General features: G+C 30.4%; 1 protein-coding gene across 1 annotated transcript; it reads right to left on the reverse strand.

The window, feature by feature from the left end:
- Positions 1-12,577: 12,577 nt before the first annotated feature.
- Positions 12,578-21,981, reverse strand: LOC132918547 (trypsin-1-like). The gene is made up of 7 exons (XM_060979814.1): positions 21,475-21,981; positions 19,993-20,062; positions 14,069-14,249; positions 13,687-13,895; positions 13,344-13,549; positions 13,141-13,201; positions 12,578-13,041 (listed from the first exon to the last, which is right to left on the reverse strand). The coding sequence occupies exons 1-7, from the start codon at positions 21,550-21,552 to the stop codon at positions 12,911-12,913; spliced, it is 936 nt and encodes a 311-aa protein (XP_060835797.1). The 5' UTR covers positions 21,553-21,981; the 3' UTR covers positions 12,578-12,910.
- Between the last annotated feature and the right edge of the window lie 127 nt (positions 21,982-22,108).

A 22,108-nucleotide genomic window follows, 5' to 3' on the forward strand; every position in this document is an offset into this window, starting at 1 on the left:
ATCGAAAAATTTCGTTTCAAGCGATCGCTTATCGTTTTATATTCGATAACCTAATATAGGGGCGATATTTTTTTGACGACACGGTGGCCATAAATTCGATAATTTACCGTTTCCCCCTCACATTATATAGGTACTCACATTTGGGTTTTACGCGCAAATTCAATTCGTCGCTGATATTAATTACTTTAACTGGTTAAACCATTTTTATCTATCAAATTTATAACTTTTCAAGTCGCCTAAAGGTATCATTTATAGGGTTTAGAACAATAGTTTTCACTTTGTTTTCACTATTTTTTTTTGTTTTAACATTTTAAAAAGCTATTTAAATTGTTTCTAAATATTATTCAGCATATCAGCATATCACTATTTGTAATTTTTAGTGTTTGTTATATTATTTTTTACAATCACATAGTAATGCATTATTTTAGGTAAAATATTTATGCTTAGATGGGTCCATTATAGGCCTGTAGACACCCCCCCCTTAACACAGTCTTTGCCCCTACTATAAATATTTTTTTTTGATATTGTTTTTGTATATAATGCCCCACCTGAAAATTTGGTCTGGTTACGGGCCTGGTCCATCATATCAACTCCAATAATGCGTTATATCTTAGCATTTAGTCACATTTTCTCACAAAACATTACTTACTTAAATTGTCTTTAGGCAAACGTCTTTAGACTAACATGCTTATATTCAATAATAGACGACCAACATTGCCTCCCACGTAGAAATTACTCGTAAAACTATAAACAGTCAATAAACAATTTTTATAAAAAAATTCCAGTTCAAGTTTTTAAACCACTTCAATTATTCTCTCGTTTATTTAGACATTTATGTCTCGCTACCTCAAAATATCCATCGTCGTTTTAAAAGAAAATGGTCGAAGTACGTTTTATTATCAAATATCATAAAAGTTTAGTAAGACTTTTATTTTTAAGATAAGTGTTATTGAAATGAAATTCATGTGTTTCATGTTTATTGTAATAGATTTTATTTATCAGTGTTATTGAATGATTATCTTTAATAGATATTATTGTGATATATTTTATAAAATAAAATAAAATAAATAATAAGATGTCAACGCAGACGTGACTAATTACTGTAAAATTTGAATGATATTTTTTAAGTGAAATAAAAACTTTTTAAATATTATGAAAATTTATTATATTTTGTTTAATGAAATTCTTTAATTATTGTTATGGGTGCTTAGAGTATTTAACATTTAATTATCTTTATCCAATTAAAGGTAAAAGTTATAAAGTATGTTGAAAAAAAACGAAATAACAAGTTATGGAAGTTAAAGTATCTTCTCATTAACCGGAACTTAAAATCACTTAGTTTGAAAAAGAAATTAATCCTATTTACGTATTATAGTAAACACATTTTCTACAGTTAATTAGTGTACCTACTCTGTATACCTAGTGGTCCTTGGAACGAATTTTAATTTAAGAAACGTTTTATTTTATTATGATACCATATAATATATATAATAGTATTACTGCACACCTGTACAACAAAGTTAATAAGTCGGCTAATTTAAATTTAAACAGTTTTTTTTTTCTTCACGTGTTTAGGATACAACGATTATAATATTATTATACGCTATACTAGTTAACATTACGTGATGTTTTTTTTTTACAATTAATCTATTTATGTATACTACATAGATATTTTAGGCTATTATAATACTGTTGTGTGCGGAATCACTCTTCGTGTTATTAAATTATAGTTTCGTAAAAGCTTGCAGGGTTCGTATAATATATAAAACGATAATTCGTGTTATTTCGTCTTAATGCCGTTATAAATTAATTATACAAGGTATACGCTACACTTATATGGTAAAACATTATTAACCAGTGCGAAATTTTAACCGGCATTAAATTTTCAAAGACAAAGCTCCGTCATGTGATAATAATTATAAAAATAATATAACAACACACTTTTAGCGCGCTATACTACCCGCTTACGCGTATAGAATAATAAAATACATTAAGTTCGACTTGTACAGTTTCCGAAATAATTTTACGCACTCAACAAATGTAAAACTAATAACATTCGTGTTTGTAGCTCCCGTCGTGCCTTATACTATAGTATATATTATATGTATATATCTAAGCATCAAAGTTTTAATGTATTTCGCAACAATGAAATTCGATGGAAATCAAGTTATTGTACAAATGTCACGTGCACACTTTTCTGTGAAGACGATCGTCGAATTTTGATTGACTTACAGCCAGAAAGTTAGCAAAAGTGTATTAAACAAACGTACTTTGGCTTGCAGCAGTCCTGCCTGTATTCCTGCCTTTTCTGCCTACTTACCAATACTTATACGATACAAGCTTACTATCAACTGTTTGCTAACGTATACATTATGCCAATTTATGCGCACATAATATTATGTCGTTACACGACGTGGAATAACTTTTCGGTCGATTTGAATAATTTGACGTAAGGGGAGACCGGTTAAAAACAGACTAAAGCAGCATTTTTTTTATTGGCGTAAAATAATTGTGCAATGAAAATTATATACAAATAAGATTCAAACGAGTAAAAGTGAGTTATTTACTTCCACCCAAATTATTATAAATCATACCTACTCGCTATATATTTCATCAATTTCTGCTTCCAATTATTATAAATTATATTTAATTACGATACTTATGGTATGTACTACATACATTATTGTACCTAATGTGTTTGCATATTTTGTGACATTAAAACTGTTACAATCGTAAGTTGACAAATAAGCAGTGCTATTAAGCACTATGTTTTAATTTTATAAGTTATTTCTTGTTTTTATTAACCTCTTACCTCACATACTTTTATATCAAATAAACTAACTAAATATAATATTTATTTTTGATTTTGACAGTAATTTACGTAAGACGTGTGAATTCGGCAACCGTAAAGAAAATTTAGTTGAACATATTCATTTATTATTTTATCTTGACTTGATATAATATATGATACAGAGTAGCGATATTCGTATTTTTATAATGTTTTCATCGATTGCTTATCTGATGAGCTAATAAAAACTACGGTAAAAACATACACGGGCTTAAACAATGTTTTAATCAGGTAAATCAGTCGTTTCTAAAATTACATTGCATAATAAATAAAGTTTGTTATTAATGCGAATAATTTCTGTTATTATAATATTATATGTTATACGTTTGAAGACGATTAAACGAATAATATTATATTTAATTATATAAATATACTTATGATACACGAGTGTAGTTTAAAAACGAAAAAAAGAAAGCGAAATGTATTTGTATAATAATGGTAGTAATAACATAGTTGTGCTATTCGAGTTGAAAAAAATGAAATAAAATTACATATTCCAATATTATTGTATCGTACCCATGCGATTAAACTTCATCACGAAGCGTCGAAAGTTTTAGATCATATTACGCAATCTTAATTTTGTCACATAATTTTGTTGCGCTTCTCCGCTTGTCTGAACTCAAAATGCTGATCAATTATTAGAAATTACAAATATTTATTATTTAAGCGTCAAATATTTTAAGAAATTTAAAATTTTTTGTTCGACATTTAAAAATTCATAGCAAAAATAATTAATTAAATAATTGTGTATCGTTATAATTAATCTATAATTTAACTAAATTAATTTTTTTTCAGAATCACAAAAATTGATTGATAAAATTAACATAAAATTATTATCCTGCAGACTATGTTTATTTCTTTTCAAGGAAATGCAGTTTAACAATCAACACATATTCTATCTCCTTTAAGGCGTTTTACTATTTATACCTTAGGTTAGGTATTAACCGTGCAGTGCAGCAAAATAAACCGTTCGTGGTTTACGACAGTTTTTTGATATACCATAATATATTTATATTATAATATATAAACATATACTTTATATTTAGCTTCGATTTAATTGGAAATCGGTATATACTGTCATTTTTAATAGAACGTGATAATGGCGTCAGACCGGCTTTATGAAAGTGAAAATGTTTACTTTTCAGACAATGTTCGTCGTCGGTAGAAGTGCGTTTACTCAAATCAAGACGCACACTAACATAAAAAATCGAATAAAAACCAGCATTGACGATTTCTATGCAAACCACAAAGTAAACACGAATCTTTAAAACCATTCCTATATACACGTATGATGATAGTATAATATAATATAATATATTATTTGTTTGTAATATTTTATTATTTATAATCTGGATTAAAATGGATATTTTGAGTGGTGAGAGGTGAAATTTCAAATTAAATGCATTATAAGAAAAATAATAATAATATTATAATACAAATTTTTAAAATATTTACACAATTGTTTAAATCAAATTTGACTATTTTTGTTAAATTATATCAAGACGATGAACTAAAAATAATTGGTTGGAAATAGCACAATGATTTTCGTGATTCATTTTACACAATTTCGGTTTAATGTAGATACTTTCATTTTAATTATGATTTAAATACACATAATAATAAAATAAATAGATTTAGTTTATTTTAAAAAGATTTTAGAATATATTAGATCAGTTCTAATATTCTATAAAGTTTCAGTGAGCTAAACAAGAAAATCGTTATTTCCGAAAGGAATGAAAGTATAAAAAATTAATAGAAGTGTGTATTTAAATTCCGTATATCAGATGCGAGCTTAGTTCAGCTGGTATACGTATCAACTCTTATTATTATTGTATTAAAATTGAATTATATAATGTTATTATAAAAAAAATAAAAATAAAAATAAAAAATAATAAAATGGATTATGGAAGTTGTACCTTACGGTTACGAATATCGAATTATAAATTTATTCACTTTTGCTTACACTAGATAGTGTATTTAACATTGTGGATTTGTGGTAACGCTTAAAATATCTTAATATTCTATCAACACAAATACGTACAAAGTTAAAATATTCATCAGCGTTGAGTTTCGATCTTTTAATGTTCCATTATGTATTATGTAGGTATAACCCGCAGGTTTTTGGTTTCTGTAGGATATGATAATTATTGTTCATTTAGAATTTTGTTTGTTATTCGAGTCGTAAAATCCCCTAGATACCTATAGAAAATGATAAAACTTAAGAGAATAATGTATGGTGTATAAGAGGGAGTATTATAAGAGGTATTCGTATTGCTTTGCTTATAATCTATTATGCATGTCTTAACATATAGAATATCGCAGGATAACAGCATTTACAAATACTTATTAAACTGCTGCAGCAATAACTGTATAGTGTGTGGGTTGTAAGTTATATAAAGCTCAACACGTCATACATATGATTTTGACATCGTAATGGAAGTTTAAAATAAATTTGCCTTTATTTAATTACTATGACGAGCATACACGCGCGTTTCTTTGGCAAAACATTAAAATGTTACTTTGTTCAAAAATTAAACAGTAAATAATTGTGATGTATGAGAATAATAATAATAATAACAGAAATCAAAGGATTTTTTTCCTATTTTTTACGTGACAAATTTAATATACATAAATACATAAATATGTATAAACATATATTATGTAAAATTGTATAACTCAGTTATTGCGGTTACGCCTCAAGCATTTAACATCAAACCACAGTTTTAAAAAGAATCGGAAATGTTTTTTCCACGTAACGGCTGGTATGCATTTTATTTGAAAAAAAAACATATTTATATTAATTCTATGATATAACAAATTGTGTTGTGCATTTGTGCGCGTCTTTTCCGCGAAATACGACTTCAAAGCTTCCCAGCGCGTTACAAAAATCCAATTGAAATACTGAAATACTAAATACGGTTTTGTATTCCCGGTATCAGTGCTGCCGCATTGGCTTATTATTGTAAATATTTTTATTATTATAATAATACGAGTATATTTTATAAAAAATATTTTAATTGCATTTATTATATTGTATGTTATTAATAATAATTTCTTAGTACTACACTGCGAAATAGAAAACAATCCGATAGAAACGTTTCATCTTCTTCTACCCTTCTCATAATAAGATATTGAAAAAAAAACATTTTTCTCGTTTGTGCCCAGCAACAATAGGTAATTGCATATTTTCTTGCTGACCTAGATATCCCATGGTTCAAACTCTTGAATAGCTCATTTATGAGACAACGGATATTCTATAGCCAGAATATTATGTAAATTCGTGTAGAATAAATATTTAATAGAAAATTTGTACCTGAACTAAGTACAGATGGAGATAACCATAGAGAAATCTGAAAAAGAATTAATATAGCTTCTTCGCCTTAAAACCTGTTTTCATTTCTAAAAACATAAACAATATTGTACAAGGTACGCCCAATAAATTGCTTAATATACGAGTGAAACATGGACAACTACAAAAGCAGATGAACATAAAAGGTCTTACGAAGGATATTCGGTCCAAAAAAAGATTATTTAACGGGTCTGCGGTAACGACGGACCGATTTGTGGTTTGAGGAATTAATCGGTGAAATGGACACATTAATAGTAATATTGAAGAGTAAGCGTATATCTGGACAGGACATAATATATATGGAGAGCATAAGATCAAGCAATCCAAAAAGCGACAAAATAGATCCCAGATGGAAAGAAGGTATTAGGACGGCCAAGACAAAGATGGGCAGACAGAGTTAAGAGTCACCTGCAAATGCTAAGAGTTATCAACGGCGAAGAATTAGCTAATAGTAGAGAAGCGTGGAGAGAAGTGATGATTGCGGCCAAGGGTATAATTAGCTTATACCAAACCAAAAAAAAAGTTTATACGCCTGTAGAAATATTTAAAATGATTAATCCACTCTATTTTAAGAATGCAAAAAAAAAATTGTCCGAAAAATAAGCATCATTAAATATTAATGAACGTAAATTTACTTTCACCCATAAAATTTAACGGTAAATTTACCGAGCTCATATCGGTACCTACATATTTCACTATATTTACAGAACTTGATATGTCAGTTATATCAAAATTTGAAATGCTGATAAATATTTATCGTACAATTTTATAAAATTTTGCTATTACAAAACATTGTATTATTTTGTATTGTAATTAAAAAATAGGATGTGTCAAATAACATGCAACAGTTATCTTTGTCAATGAATGAGAATAAAGATACTGGAGAATATTTGTATGATATTATGTTGTGTACACTTCTATTGTATTTAAATAAATAAATTTCAACTATAGAAAAACACAAATGAAAACTATTCTATCTTATTATCAGAAGTGTAGAGGGTATTAGGTAGTTAAAAATCCATATTTAAAAAATAACTTTTTAACTTTATTAGTTAGTCAATATTCAAATTAACTATTGATTAATCTCTATAATGTAAGAAATGCTAGACGACTATAAATTAATAATAATATTTATTTATACGAATTAATTAACTTGTTATTATTAACTTATAAAGTAAATTGTGTTATTTATGTAGGTACATTATAATATAACATGATAATATGGTACTTGCTATTGCGCATATACTATTTATATATTTTAATATAACAGATAATGTACCTACCTATTATATTGTTATAATTATTACGGTTTGCAGAGTTTATGCGCACATATTACAATGCATACTTATTACTTATGCTATTATAAAGAGACGATATATCGTTCGTGGAGTGTACAAACCGCATTATTTGCAATACGCCCATTCGATATAATAATATTATATTATTATCGTTGTCGTACATCGTCGTCGTCCTTTGCCTGTGTTATTATAATATTAAATTTTGTAAATTATCCGGAACATTATAATTTATAATACGTATAATGTATGTATTTCAAGTGATTATATTATAGCCGTTACCCGTTACGGAAGCACAAATAATATTCTACCGAAAAAGACCGACAATTATTAAAACGGAATTTGCTGTTAAATATAATCTAATACAATTCTGTATTAGATTTCGTAACGAATATTTACAAAAATTAATATTTTTAGATCCATTTACTGTATGCTTTAATAAGTATTCGTATAATATAATATGATGTTGTGGCTAGTAATCGGCTTGATTATTGGCTTACGAAAAATTAATGTTCCAGGGAGTCGTTTTACAAATTTAAGTGAAAAAAATTGGGTACCATTCTGACTGTTCTGTTATACAGCAAGTGTTGAGTGGGTTACTGTAATGGATGTGTTCAATTTAAACTCAACGATATATCATTGTAATCAAAAAGCCATTCTGAGCAAAGACTGTTAGACAGCTTATATCGTAAGTACGTTTTAATGATGATATGCTTTTTTTTGATATTTCTATTAAAATAACTTACTATGAGTATTTCGATAGGTTGATTTAATTTTTCCTGAAAATATTGCATTTATTATATTATGAATATTTAATAATAATATATATATATACCAAATTATATTATTCTTAATATCGTTTGTGTCAGTACTAAATTACCATTCAAAATTGTGAATGTTAATGAGTTAACAGGTTATATCTTAAAATAAAGCTACTTACGTAGTATTATTTTGATAATTTCATTTCATAAATTATAATTCTTAATAAACGTAAAATTTTAAATTTTTACGAATAATGATTGGGACTTATAAAAACTGATTATCATCTTTATGCTTCGTACTTTATACTTATAAGTTATAACAAACTACCTTGAATTTAAATATACAATCAGAGGGCGAGTATTAAAATATTTTTGATTTTTTAACTACAAGATAATTTTATAATGTATACGACTACGATGAAATTTGATTAAATTTTAAATTTAAATGTTAAAACGTATGAGGAAAACTTGTTTTAAAGTTTCAAACGTTTTATTTAGTGAATTTTTTTTCTTGATATTATAATAGAAATATCTTAAAAAATTTAAAATTTCAATTTTCTATACATAGGTAGTTCAAAAAAAGCTAATTTATTTTGAAAATCATATCATGTGAAGAAAATAATAATTTAATAACTTTTTGTGAAAGTTTAGAGTTTCTGAATTATTGAGTAATAACAAAATAAAGAAATGAATATTGTCGAAAACTGTTTTAGCGTAAAAACTATCGTTTTACCTTAATTTATTTTTTACAATTATTAAGAAAAGTACTTAAATCTTTTAATTAAGATTATCGATAACTAACAGAAACTACCACAAAAAACGAAAATCAAAGCATTGTTACAGTCGTAAAAGGTAAAAACATAAAAAAATATCATTGTAAAATCAATTTAATTATCACTCAGTCTATAAAAGTTATTGGAAATCGTTAAATTATCCGTTATCATTATATATTTATATACCAAAGCTAAACAACATTAAAATGTGTTTTTAGTTGTATGAATGAAGCATTGAAAAACCAGTATCTGGGGGAGGGGGGAAGTGTGCATTTTATTATAAACATGCATTATATACTATATTTAAATGAATAAAAATTTCTTATTTTATGTATTACAATTTATAATGTTATATTTTATAAATATAAAATAGTACAATTCCTGTGTTTATTAATAAAATTATTGTTATTATTTTTTTATTTTTTATGTTATTTTCCATTTTAGATTTATGTACCTACACACATAAGACTATTGCTGTTGTCTGTCTCCGTCGGATGTACATTAACCATATGTTTTAGGATATGATTTTATTTTATTGTATCTCTTAAGATTTTTTAGCTTTATTTTTGCATCTTATATATATCTACCGATAAAGGCACAAGGTACATACAATTAAATGTATGTTGGATTATATAAAAAGACGTAAGTAAATCAGAGGTTAAATAGTTACATATTTTGAAAATATTTAAATAAATAGTTTATGTAAAACTAAAAAATAAGAATAGTTTATTCATTTTAATTAATACCAACATTTTATTTACATTATAGTTTATTAAATTTTTTACTCACAGATTACCTAAATGTGAAGAACAAAAATAAGAAATAAGAAAATAAGATAAGGTAGCTTTCAGTAAAAGTTTATTATACAACCGAATAAATTGTATAAAGGTTTAAACAAGGTTTATTAAGCAAAATTAAAACTGTATTATGAAAGGTGAAATAAGTTGAATGAAAGAATATTACTTTTCATTATTACAACTAAATTGATGAGGTACCTATTAAATTATAAGTTTTTAGATTTGTTGTTTTAGTATACATGGTTTAATATTTAAGGTATGTGATCTATAAATTTTTTTTTATATTCAATACCAAATAGCCAAATTATTAAATTTTATCAAAGAAATATAAGACTAAAGTCTTTGGATTTTTATATTTAATTGTTAGTTTATCCATGAGTATTTTTATTAGATCACTATCGTTCTTATACGTAAGATACTGAAGAAATTAACCCATGGCAGTGCTGTAGCGAAATAGCCTATCTATAACGCCATGTGAAGATGCGATCATATATTTTTTAGTTTGAATGCCAAGTATTGCGCATGATTAAACCTAATATTTCATAATTTTCATAATTTCAATACAAGTTTTGTCAAAACCACTAATTTAATATATTTTACAACAATTTATGAATATGCACTGTAATTAATAATTTTCATACCTTGTTCGCTGTTTGTACTATATTTTGTATTATACTATTAACAAGTTGGTCCTTGCTTTATGCTATTTAATATAAATTTTAAAAAAATCTGTTGAATAATTTCAAATGTTGATACCTCTTATTTAATTACTTTATAATATTATTTTAGTAGCCAATTTTTATAGTTTACGAATCTATGTTTTGACTTCTACGTTTTCTATGAAGCGCCTGGACGGGGATTTTAGCGTCAAACACTAGGTTGAGGTATGGTCGGTATTTACTATTTACCATAATTGTAATGGTGTACTTATCCGATGCTGCAGAAAACTGTAGGCTACTGCAAGTTTTAAAATTCGTTCAAAACTTTCCCCCCTCCTAAATCAAATTATGCGAAGTGACCAAAAATACGTATTTCTATCTATATCCCAGTAAAATGAAGTTTTTTGAAGTTTTTTTTAACAAAATATGTAATGTACAACGAGTCCGAAATCATGCAAGCTTAGTTTTGAAATTCGTACGATAATCTTTCCGCTGCAAAATGAATAGTCACAGACGAAATGTCTGTACGATCATATGTTAGTACTATTTATTATATAATACAGTAGGATTCTCTACGTTCTAGGAGAGCCGATCTGAGAGACGATTGTCGACAAATTAACAATACACATCGACATCATCTATAATAGTTTCGCGCACAATAATGTAATATACTTTCGTTGAGAGATATTTTGCGAAGACCGCTGCAGGTACAGATGCGACGTGCGATGTTCTCTCAAACGTTGTCGCGAGTAAGACAATGGTCTCGTACGCGTTGAAAAAAACGCATTCGATTTCTAATGACATTATTATATTATAATTTGTAGTTATATTATATTGATGTATGCATATATAATACTATTATGAGTACTCGTATATTATTATAATATATTATCATAATCACGTGAAAAGACCACTTCCGATACGTAAATAATAGCATATTATTATAGTATAATATCGGGAGGAAGACGACGATAGGGCGCGGCTCGTTTACACTTCACATTTAAATTATGTACAAGATCGGACGATAAGACAGCTCTATTACCATTATCACGGGACGAATTGTATGGCGGTGGCGTGCTGGGTGACGGCCGACGGGGACTCGGAACAATGAGTATACACGAGACGAGTATAAAATAAAAACACTTAACGTTTCGTGGCGAACGCGTATAATAAATGTTATAACGCAGATTATACAGTCGACAAACTTGACACGTTACACACTTACACGTGTATCATTGTAATATGCAGTATAGGAAAACCACGAGTGATCCGTTTCCGAGTTCGATACATCAGCTGAAGACGAATATATTTATAAAAAATATTTCGTGTTACAATTTGTTTACGACACCGTCGAACAAAAGCGAACATCGCTCGCACGCGCTGCCAACGGACCGTGTAATGTGTACAACAGAAATACGGCCGGCAATCTAATGTGCATTATATTATATTATTATCATTGTGTATACAAACCGATATAATATATTAAATCAAGAACAATACTGATCCGTAGAACGTAGCGAGCGTAATGTATTGTGTTATCAGTGTAAATAATATATTCGGGTCGACGAAACACACGCGTAATCTACTGATATAACTATAGACGTTTTGTTTTATCCGAACAAAACGGATTCAGCGACGTTTACCTATACGTTTCGTGCAATCGATGAAATATCTGGCGAATCACAGAGATTAATCGACGTAATGAGTTCAAATTAGATTTCATTAAATTTTTAAATAATTGTATGATGTCGGTGGTAAAAAAAAAGTTTACTAATTCCGGATCGAGCGCAGGTATTTCACTTTTGTACACGATTTGAGGACTTAGGCGTGTTATCACAACCTATGTGCGTAGTTAAAATTTATCGCTTATAATTATACCGTCTATAGTCGTTAATCGCCGCGGAAATGCGGCTATGTAATATGATAATAGAAAATAAAACGGCTCGGTTGTCACGGTTTTATATCCGGAGTAAATGGCGCAGGCGCCGGCGCAACCAACCGATACCGGAAACCGACTTTTGACGCGTACGGTCATTATTGTACATTAGGTATAAGAAGGTGTACTGTAATATACATATAATAATATAGAACAATGTTAAAATCGTATTAATTAATGCTATTTAAAATTCAATATATAATTATACAGCTGTGTGTTGACTAGACTTTACGTAATTTACATCGTATATATAAATTAATATATAACAATATATTAAAATGTAGGTAATCATATTCGGTGGTTAATAACATTATAAGCTATACAGTAACATTATATAAATATAATATATACGTTTCGATTTATACTTAATTATGCACATGAGAGTAATAATGATAATAATAATAACAATAATAATTATAATTATTATAATAATTTTAAGTGTGGTATATTAAAATGTAAGTGGTGAAGTTGAGGTAACGAAAAAACGGAGGATCAGGAACTTTCTGCTCCGCAGATGCATTCGTCTCCCGTGTGATCCATAATCCAGTCCAAGTAGTTGGCCACTCTGGTGTACACTCCCGGATAGTTTTCTCTGGCACATCCTTTGCCCCAAGACACGATTCCTGTATACCGAAACACATTCACGCGATAGATTAGTATATTAAATGAATAGCACGGTAACATATTATCATAATTATTTATATATATATTATTATACATACCGATGACTTCCATGATATCAGAAGAATCTAAACGTCTGTGCATTGGTCCGCCACTATCACCCTGCAAAAAAAAATAATAAATTTACGGTACCTAATTTACTCGTACTGGGTATTTAACATTTTCACGCGTACGGAGTTCCGAGTATCCGCAAAAAAACAATTTTATCGGAAATTTATTATTATCAAAATAATACGGTTTATACCTGACAGGCGTCATATTGACCTTCCCTGAAACCAGCGCATATCATGTTACCCGTGATCTTCTCTGGCGAATATCCCATGTCCTTGCAGTCCGCGTTCGATATGATTGGGACTTCGACTTTTTGTAAGATGTTGGACGACTTTTTGCGTTCGCCCAATCTGCCCCATCCGATCACGGTTCCTTTGATACCTTCGTATGACGTGTCAGCTGCGTGTGGAAAAATCCCGTTTAGTTGAGTTTATTTAAGTATATTATATACAATATATAAAGTTAAATCACACCGCAATCAATCGCACTGTGATTGGTATACACTATGTATATACCTATTCGTTAAAGATACTCACCGGACTTGGGTAAACACGCTACGCGCACCCACGGATTGTTGAGGGATACGGCTTCACGAAGTTCTATGATCGCGATGTCGTTGTCAAATGTGCTCAGTCGGAAATCTTGGTGCCGGTGGATTTTGGTTACATGGTGCACGGACTTGCGACCGGTATCGACTTTCCGGTCGTGTTCACCGATGGTCACGGTTAGATCTTTAGGGCTGAAACTGGAAAAACGAGACGACAATTATTAGAAATAATAGCTACTTTAGGATGATTTTAGATTTTATAGAGCCCCAACCGATCGTATAATCATATTTTCTGTATGGTAGACTTATAATATAATTGTGATCTATACACTAAGTATGTAAATGGTAGGTACTGTGCACTTATTACTCACTTCTCGACGCAATGGGCGGCGGTGAGCACGTGCTTCTTGGTGATGAGCGTGCCGCCGCAATAGAACTGACCGCGACGGGCCAACGTGGCCGCCCAACCGAATTCGTTTTCCCGCGTGTCTTTTCCGTTAACGATCTTCGCGAAAGCCGATCTCCGTTCCGGTTGGGTCCCGCACGGCTTATCTATTTCGAAAACGAAACCACAGTCAGACGATATTATAATAGACTTAATGTAATAGCGGATAATAGACGACTTGGCTATAATATTACTATATTGTTTAATGCACATACAGTGATTTTTTTTTTTTACACGTCTTGTACGTTAATTTTTTTTTGTTTTTACAAATAATTCGCTACTTAATAAAAATAAAATGTAATATTATTATTATGTTTAGGTACAAACTAAAAATAACAGCAATTGAATATTTAAAATGACCACTTCGGCTTACACAACATATTATATTATTTATTATTGTACTGTGCAGCGGCTAAGACGCACTTGTGACGTAAAGTTCAATGTCGGAATAGAAAATATGCTACTCGACTAAGCGTTATATTTTATGTTATCATACATAATGGTTCTATAATATTTAGTTATATGAATAAATATTATACCTATACATTTTTCTTTTGTTAATATAAGATAAATTGTTTTCAGGCCCTTCAATGTGCCATAACTGGTACATCTGTTCATTTCTATTGTTGGTACATTGGATTTTTTTTTACAAATTTAACCACGAATATGAATTTTACGATAAGTCGTCGCGCTGCTATAACTGTACAGGTATGTCGTATGACGACGATAATGTCTGCAAATAGGCTACAATAATTATTACGGTTCACGCTCGCACATTCTTCAAAATGGAAAACCACCATTATCTGCTGTTCTTATAAATTAATACCTACACCGTTGTACATATTTCGTGTCGAAATAACAATTTAATGATGCGATATTATTATCAGAGTAATTTACGTTCGCGTTTCCGGAACATCGTAAGTAATATAATGTTTACACGGAGATCACAGTGCTCGTTGTTATACGGAAGCACAATCAATTCCGCCAAAAAACCATCAATTAAAACGAAAATGGTGCTAGCCATACGTCCATACCAGACAAGATATCGTTTACCGAATCTATACGCGCAGACATGCTGTGCACAGCGTTTGCTCGGATTTCCCTTTTGGTCAGGATTCCGTGACGGATGACTCCGAATTAACATCATAATCTATCAACCGTAATATATTGTAATACCGTGTTATGTATAATATCATGGTTATTTTTAATCGTTGCAGTCATCCTATTTTAATGAATATGTGTGCTTGTCGATTAAAAATCCGATTTTTTAAATTTCAGGGTACTTGGTTAACATTTTAGAATATTTGTATGTAGTTTTTCCAGATAATACAAACATTTTTTTTTTTTGAAACTATGAAATTCGCCGAATAAACAGTTTTTTTGTCGTTAAGAATATCGAATTATTACTAAAATCTGAATTTTAACGAATAATTTCTGAGTGATATACCAGAATATATCGTGTATTCGGTAATTTTTAGTAAGTACACGTGATGTAGACAAGCGTCATAATACAGCCGTATATAGGTAAACATTTTGTTGCAATCGTCGAAAACAAAACGGTTCAGTATAGCTATATGCACATGACGTAAAATATGTTATCTTCGTGTACGACATAAAATAATAATAATAATAATATGTAATACGCGGCTGACGACGTGCTTTATGATATAGATATATGTGGCTAAAATTATGTGCGTTCGTGTACAATGTATACGAAAATATAGAGGAGTCGTTAAAATTAACGTTACAATGCGATTATGTGGCATATACGAGAAAATGGAACGCGCAGTTAAATATTATGCCGTTGGATAGGTGCAGCGACAACTGACGAGGTTTCGTGTTTCTTTTTCATACGTAAATTACTTCCGAAACGATATATTATGTTATGTCTTCACTCTCTATTCATATTCAAATATTAAATGTCGCTGTGTTATAGTGTAATACCGTTTATTGATTAAGTTGATCGAAGAAAGTTACCGCATAAACGTTTTACATTATAATAATATAGTGCGATTCGGCGACCACTGTTATTCAATATTCATAATCAGATTTTCATACACCTAACATGAGCAATATTGAAATATTGAAATTTTTATTTTGAGTTAATAGCTATTTTTATTTATAACAACAATTTTTAAAAATTGTTCGGTACTTACGCGTATATTACACAGTAATTATAACCTTGATCCACGTACACAGAACATTCGATAATATAAGTATCGTTAATTGTTATTGCACGTGTGATCTGTTGTGTATACTGTATGTACATTAAACTTTATACTTTATATTATTTTATAGTATTAATTATTAAAAACAGTCTAATGTACCTGAATCCGAAAGTTAATATGGGTAATAACTAAATTGAGTGTCGATTCAATAAATATATTATCAATTGACGTTAAAAGATAAATGCAATTATTATATTAAAATATTAACTGTGAAGCTTGGATTAAGTGAGAGGTGTTGGGGGGAAGGGTAGAGCGGGAAGAATTCATAACTTTAGGGACTCATCTCTTTCAAAAAAATTATTATTTTAATGCACACATTCAAAAGATATTTCAAAAAGTAGGTAAAATAAAAATGTTCAGATCACAATTTAATACCTATTTATTACTATTTGATAAATTCTAAATAAACCAATAATAAATAACAATATTATGACAAAGTTTGCAATAATTAGCGAGGATGGGAGTTGTGAACATTGTAGTTCAACGTAGTTTGAGTATACTATTATCATGTGGTAAATACATTTTTTTTTTTTTGGAAGTGAAAAGGTTGAAGTTTAAGAGTTGAAAGTCGTCTACTGAGTGTGCTGTTACAGTACCCAATGGATAATTAATCCAGTATTGTTGTTCATATACGATATACACACACACATAAAACAAATTTGTGTATATGTTTAGTTCGATAATAAAAATTCTTAAATCGATTTTAAATGATATTATATCGACGGTAGCAACGCGCATTTAGTCGGTATACCTTCACTGATTAACGACATAATTAATAACCGAAAGTTTATGTACACTCGCTTACAGTATCATAGTAATTATAATGGTAGTGATGTATGCCGCCTAACCATAACATCGTAACTCGTAACTACGCAACAAAGGATTATGTACAATTATTATTGCTTATAGTTAGATGTATTATACTACCATTATTACATATTTATTCTGTGTACTCGATAAATCATGATTAGGAACGATTTACCGTTATTTAACCCTTTATACGCATGGATATATTATTACTTATTATAGTTAACCTAAACGGCAAATGGCAAAAATAAACATTATGCGTAATAATATTTCAAAACGTGATCATTGAAGACTAGAGAGATTAAGAAAATTTGGCGTGGATCCTCATTATTATTGATGATAAACATTTACACGACAAAGAAAATCTTTTGTTAAAACAAAAAAAAAGGATATTAATAATAATAATAAACTATTAAAAAGAATAATACTTTTAGTTTAGCACTTGACACGAATTCAATTAAAAATATAGGATAACGAATTTGTGTCGTTTAAGTTAGTTTGGCTCCACTTAATAATATTTACATATATTATATGGTTAAATTGTAAAATATAAACTAAATATTGTGCGTATCATATTATATTTACAAACGTTCCGAAGTTAGATGATCAGACGTGGTGGAAAATTGTGAAATATATTCGTGAAAAAATTGAAGTAAAACAAGTATAACGAATCTTGTAAAATTATTCGTACACTAAATAAATTCTACTCTGCTAATAAAATAATTTTAATATACTATACTATTGTTATGTAAAAAGTTTATGAAACTTTGGAATGTAGACTTTCAGATAGTCGTGTACATCCCCCGTGCTTATAGGTACATATTTTAGGATACAAAATGTCGTTGTTTGTCGCAGACACCAACTGTCAGATGCTTGGCTATAAATATTTATATACATATATTGTGAAAGCCACTGATAGGTATTAGTATTAAAACACCAAACTAATGAAAAACATGTAATATCTACTAGTTACTAACTAGTACCACTACACGTTTGGAAATTCGAAGGGTCTATAAATAATAATTTACGAAAAATGTACGACAGACAGGCGAATAATTGTTCGAAAATCGTATCTGGGTTAAGGTTATATGTATAATAATATACAATTTTTACGTATATGGCCGCCGTTCGGGTCAATTAAACTGCGATGTGTACGAAATTCGATTTTGAACGGTACTCGTTCGATTGCGCCGCGGTGTTATCGTAACGCGCGAAACGTCGATTTGCAGCGAAAACAGAATGACACGTGCCGGCGTCGGCGTGTTGTAAATCGATTTTCGGTCTGTTTCGGAGGTTTAAGGGGACAGCATTTTATAAGACAAATATATATGTATACGAAATGATATGTTTTGCTTTTTCCGTTCGGTCACAAAAATAACAAATTTGCTTCAATAGATCATAATTGCAGCTGAAGGGGAAGGACTAAAATAATATTATTTACCAAATGTAAACGAAAACAACACTACGATACTTTTATATTGTTTAAACGTATGTGTGTCTACTTAGGGCCGTCGGGTTCACGTCGACTGAAAAGCGTCGTGTGTGTGCGCGCTATGGTTTTGCGTACTTAAGTATAGCCTTAAGAGGCGGCCGTTTAAAAACAAATACAATTATTGTCCGAAACAGCTGTACCATTATCGAAATGTCTCAATGCCTCTGGAGATAAAGCCGACGGTATAGCCTTTTATGTTTTGTCCGATGACGATGTCCCCTACTTGTGTACAGAAAACAATACGTAAATATGACGTGTGTTTTCCTCCGTGACGTGATTTTCATGTTATTCTGCGTTGCTATAGTGTTTACTCAACAATAATAGTCGTATACGAAGCAGAGTAATAATCGAGCATGCTCATCCCCGTTTTTTCTTTTAATAATGTATTTTTACGATAAATTTCTGTATTTCAAACGCGATCCCTTCTTTTCTATTGTAAATTATTTAGTGGATATTTTTACTAACAATCGTATTGTATCTAATTCAAAACTCCAACGAGTAGTTCCTCAATTATTAAAATTAATATAATAAGAGTGATATTGTAATAGTACATATACATGGTTTTACAAAAATATAAATTAGATTTAATATTGGATTTAGAACTTAGGTTATTAAAAAAAAAAATATATAAAGTTGATAGATTAATATAAACTACTAAACATTTAAATCACTATAGCTTTCATATATTTTTTATCCATCAACATGATTATTTTATCCTTGATATATTAAGCTAAAGAACTAAAAAACTACTAGTTTAAATTTTGATTTTGATACGTAAATACTTTCCGAAAAATTATTGACTAAATAATTTATCGCGGAAAACTCTTCTCATTTGAAAAACAGAAGTGTATCTCCAGGACACGTAATATCTATAAAAAATTTTAAGAATAAATATAAAAGTATGGTCTTTAAGGCTTCAAGTATAGAAATCCAAAAAATCAGATTTTGAATAACTAAATTAATGAACTGCATTATTGAAGAAAAAGGAGGCGAGCATACTTGGTAAACTGTCCTAAAGACAATACCAGTATTTTATAATGCTGTTGCAGAAGCTTAAATCTTCGAAAATACAATCACTTATAAATTATAAGTTATAAGTTATAAGTTATAATAAATCACATGTGCCATGTATAGTGTAGTATGTTTGTTTTGAAAAAGCACGAAACAACATAAAACAAATGTAAACAAAAATATATTAAGAAATAAACGTTGCTTCCAAAAACTCAAGCGCTTATACTCGCACATAATATACAATACATATTTTTTTTAGAATATAATGATTGTACTCGCGATTAGTTTCGGTTTTTATTGTTATATATTTACCACACGCCGCGCAATATTTGGTTGGCCGTTCATCCGGCACCTGTTCATCCCGGTAGTCGAATAAATGATCCTGAAAACAAAACGTACGACACGTAAATCAATTCGATAAATTTTAATATCATATAATTTTCAGCACACCGGCTGTATCGCATGCATACGACTCCCGGGGAGGACCTTATATATGTTCGGCGAGGTCGCGATCGTAATAATGTCATTATATTATATTATCATGTTATACTGCTGCAGTACTATTAATACGCTACGGACCCTGCCCGCGGCCGCGCAACAGGTGATTTCGAAACGGTCGAATTCGAATAGCGCATAGGTACACGGATTTGGCGATTCGTCAATGTGGAAAAAAATCGTCTTTCGAAACCTGTCACCTCGGGAAAAAAATAAGTTCGCCCATTCTTAATATTCGCTTCCCGCCCACTTTTCCAATCTAAGCTATCCTCCACTAACGGGCAACAGTTAATAAACACTTTATTAAAAAAAAAAACTACTACCAGGCCCGCCACAGTGTGGTTTTTTAAGGCTTTCTCCAATATGGAGCTCTATAAAATATTTCAACCTCTAAATACATTTCAAGCCTTCTGCCTTTTAGTTGATATAAAACAATTATTTTCAAAATATTCCGTGAAATTTCCGATAATTCCTAGAAAAATCTCGACCTAGGGATCAGGGATTGGAAAATTGTACCAGTGTATCTATTTGATCCAATTATTTCTAACAAAAGTAATTTTATTTAAATATTAGTGTATATTTTTGCATGTTAGAAAGTGACCAAATTTGTAGTTGTTTATGTCGTTTGCTTATTTTTTGTTCATATATTTATCAATTAGTCCATATCGCAATCTGATAAAAATTTATTCGGATGCATAATTATGATGCTTCTTAGTTTATTATACCTAATTATTATGTTATTAGTCATAAACGTTATTAGATACAGAAATAATCATGAAAATGAGCCAATAACCGTCGGACGGGTAAATAAAAATGTATACACGTATTAAAATATTGGTGACTGCTCATATTGTATTGTTTTCCTGGGAACTTAAATAAATTAATGAAATCAAAAATTGCAATGAAATGAATGCATACATTTGCAACCAAATTCAATCATTATTACCTCAGTAAATAAAATAGCTAAATAGTATTGTAACCAAAAAAGTTTCGCCTAAAAGTTCTCTACAAATAAAATAATATATTTTCCTGTCCCGGTTTAGATCGGACGTGGTTACCTGGGTTAGGTTCCAGTTCTAATTCCGGTACCCGGTGCCCTGCTATAGAAACATATTAAAATACACGAAACTGTTGGGCGAGTGCTTTCCCCGCCATCGTATTTACCACGTAATAAAAACGATTTATTATACACTTTATTTCTGTAACGTACGGATCGTAATAATTTATTGAAAAATAAATAAATAAATAAAACGGACATAAACCGAGTAGGTACGCATTGTCGTGTAATAACATACTGACCCATGGCGTGTAGGCGCCGGCGACTTGAACGACCTGAACGGCGGCGATCAACAGGGCGGCGGCAACGGTCGGGTGCATCTTGCGGTCGCTGCGGCTGGTCTATACCCAAGTCGTGGTTCTTCCGACGATAATATTTAATTTTATAATATCGTTATGTGATGTGATAATAATAATCGCATATAATATTAAATCGTCGGCGGCCGAGTTGTCGTGTGTATACGCAATAAAATAATTAATATTATCGTCCAAACACCGCTGTCGGCAGTGTGCGCGTGTGTTGTACGCGTAAAGTCGGATCGTTATTATACGGCGGGCGGCGCACAAGTCGGTTCGTCCCGGCGGAGTCGGTCTCGTCTGCGGAATCGGCGACGGCTGCTGACAGTCGGCGGCGGCGGCGGCTGAGACGCGCGGATTACGTGACGAGAGGACGAGACGAAGCGGACCACGGGCGCACAGGATCGGCGGCACCGGTGTTATATACGCTCCGGCCGGCCGTCGCGCGACTGTTGGAAACGCGTTAGCGTGCGCGATAACGCGACCGCGGAGGAGAACACACACGCGCGCAGCCTTGAACGGACGGCGCCGGCCGTAAGGTTACGCCGCCGCCGTCAGATATTATTATTATTATTATTAT

Source organism: Rhopalosiphum padi, chromosome 1 (assembly GCF_020882245.1).
Source record: "Rhopalosiphum padi isolate XX-2018 chromosome 1, ASM2088224v1, whole genome shotgun sequence".
Classification (NCBI taxonomy): domain Eukaryota; kingdom Metazoa; phylum Arthropoda; class Insecta; order Hemiptera; family Aphididae; genus Rhopalosiphum; species Rhopalosiphum padi.

Coding starts and splice junctions, on each gene's coding strand:
- LOC132918547 (XM_060979814.1), bottom strand. CDS start 21,552: ATGCACCCGACCGTTGCCGCCGCCCTGTTGATCGCCGCCGTTCAGGTC. Junction 13,550..13,686: donor AGCGTGTTTACCCAAGTCCG/GTGAGTATCTTT, acceptor TTCCACACGCAG/CTGACACGTCATACGAAGGT. Junction 13,202..13,343: donor GTCAATATGACGCCTGTCAG/GTATAAACCGTA, acceptor TTTTTTTTGCAG/GGTGATAGTGGCGGACCAAT.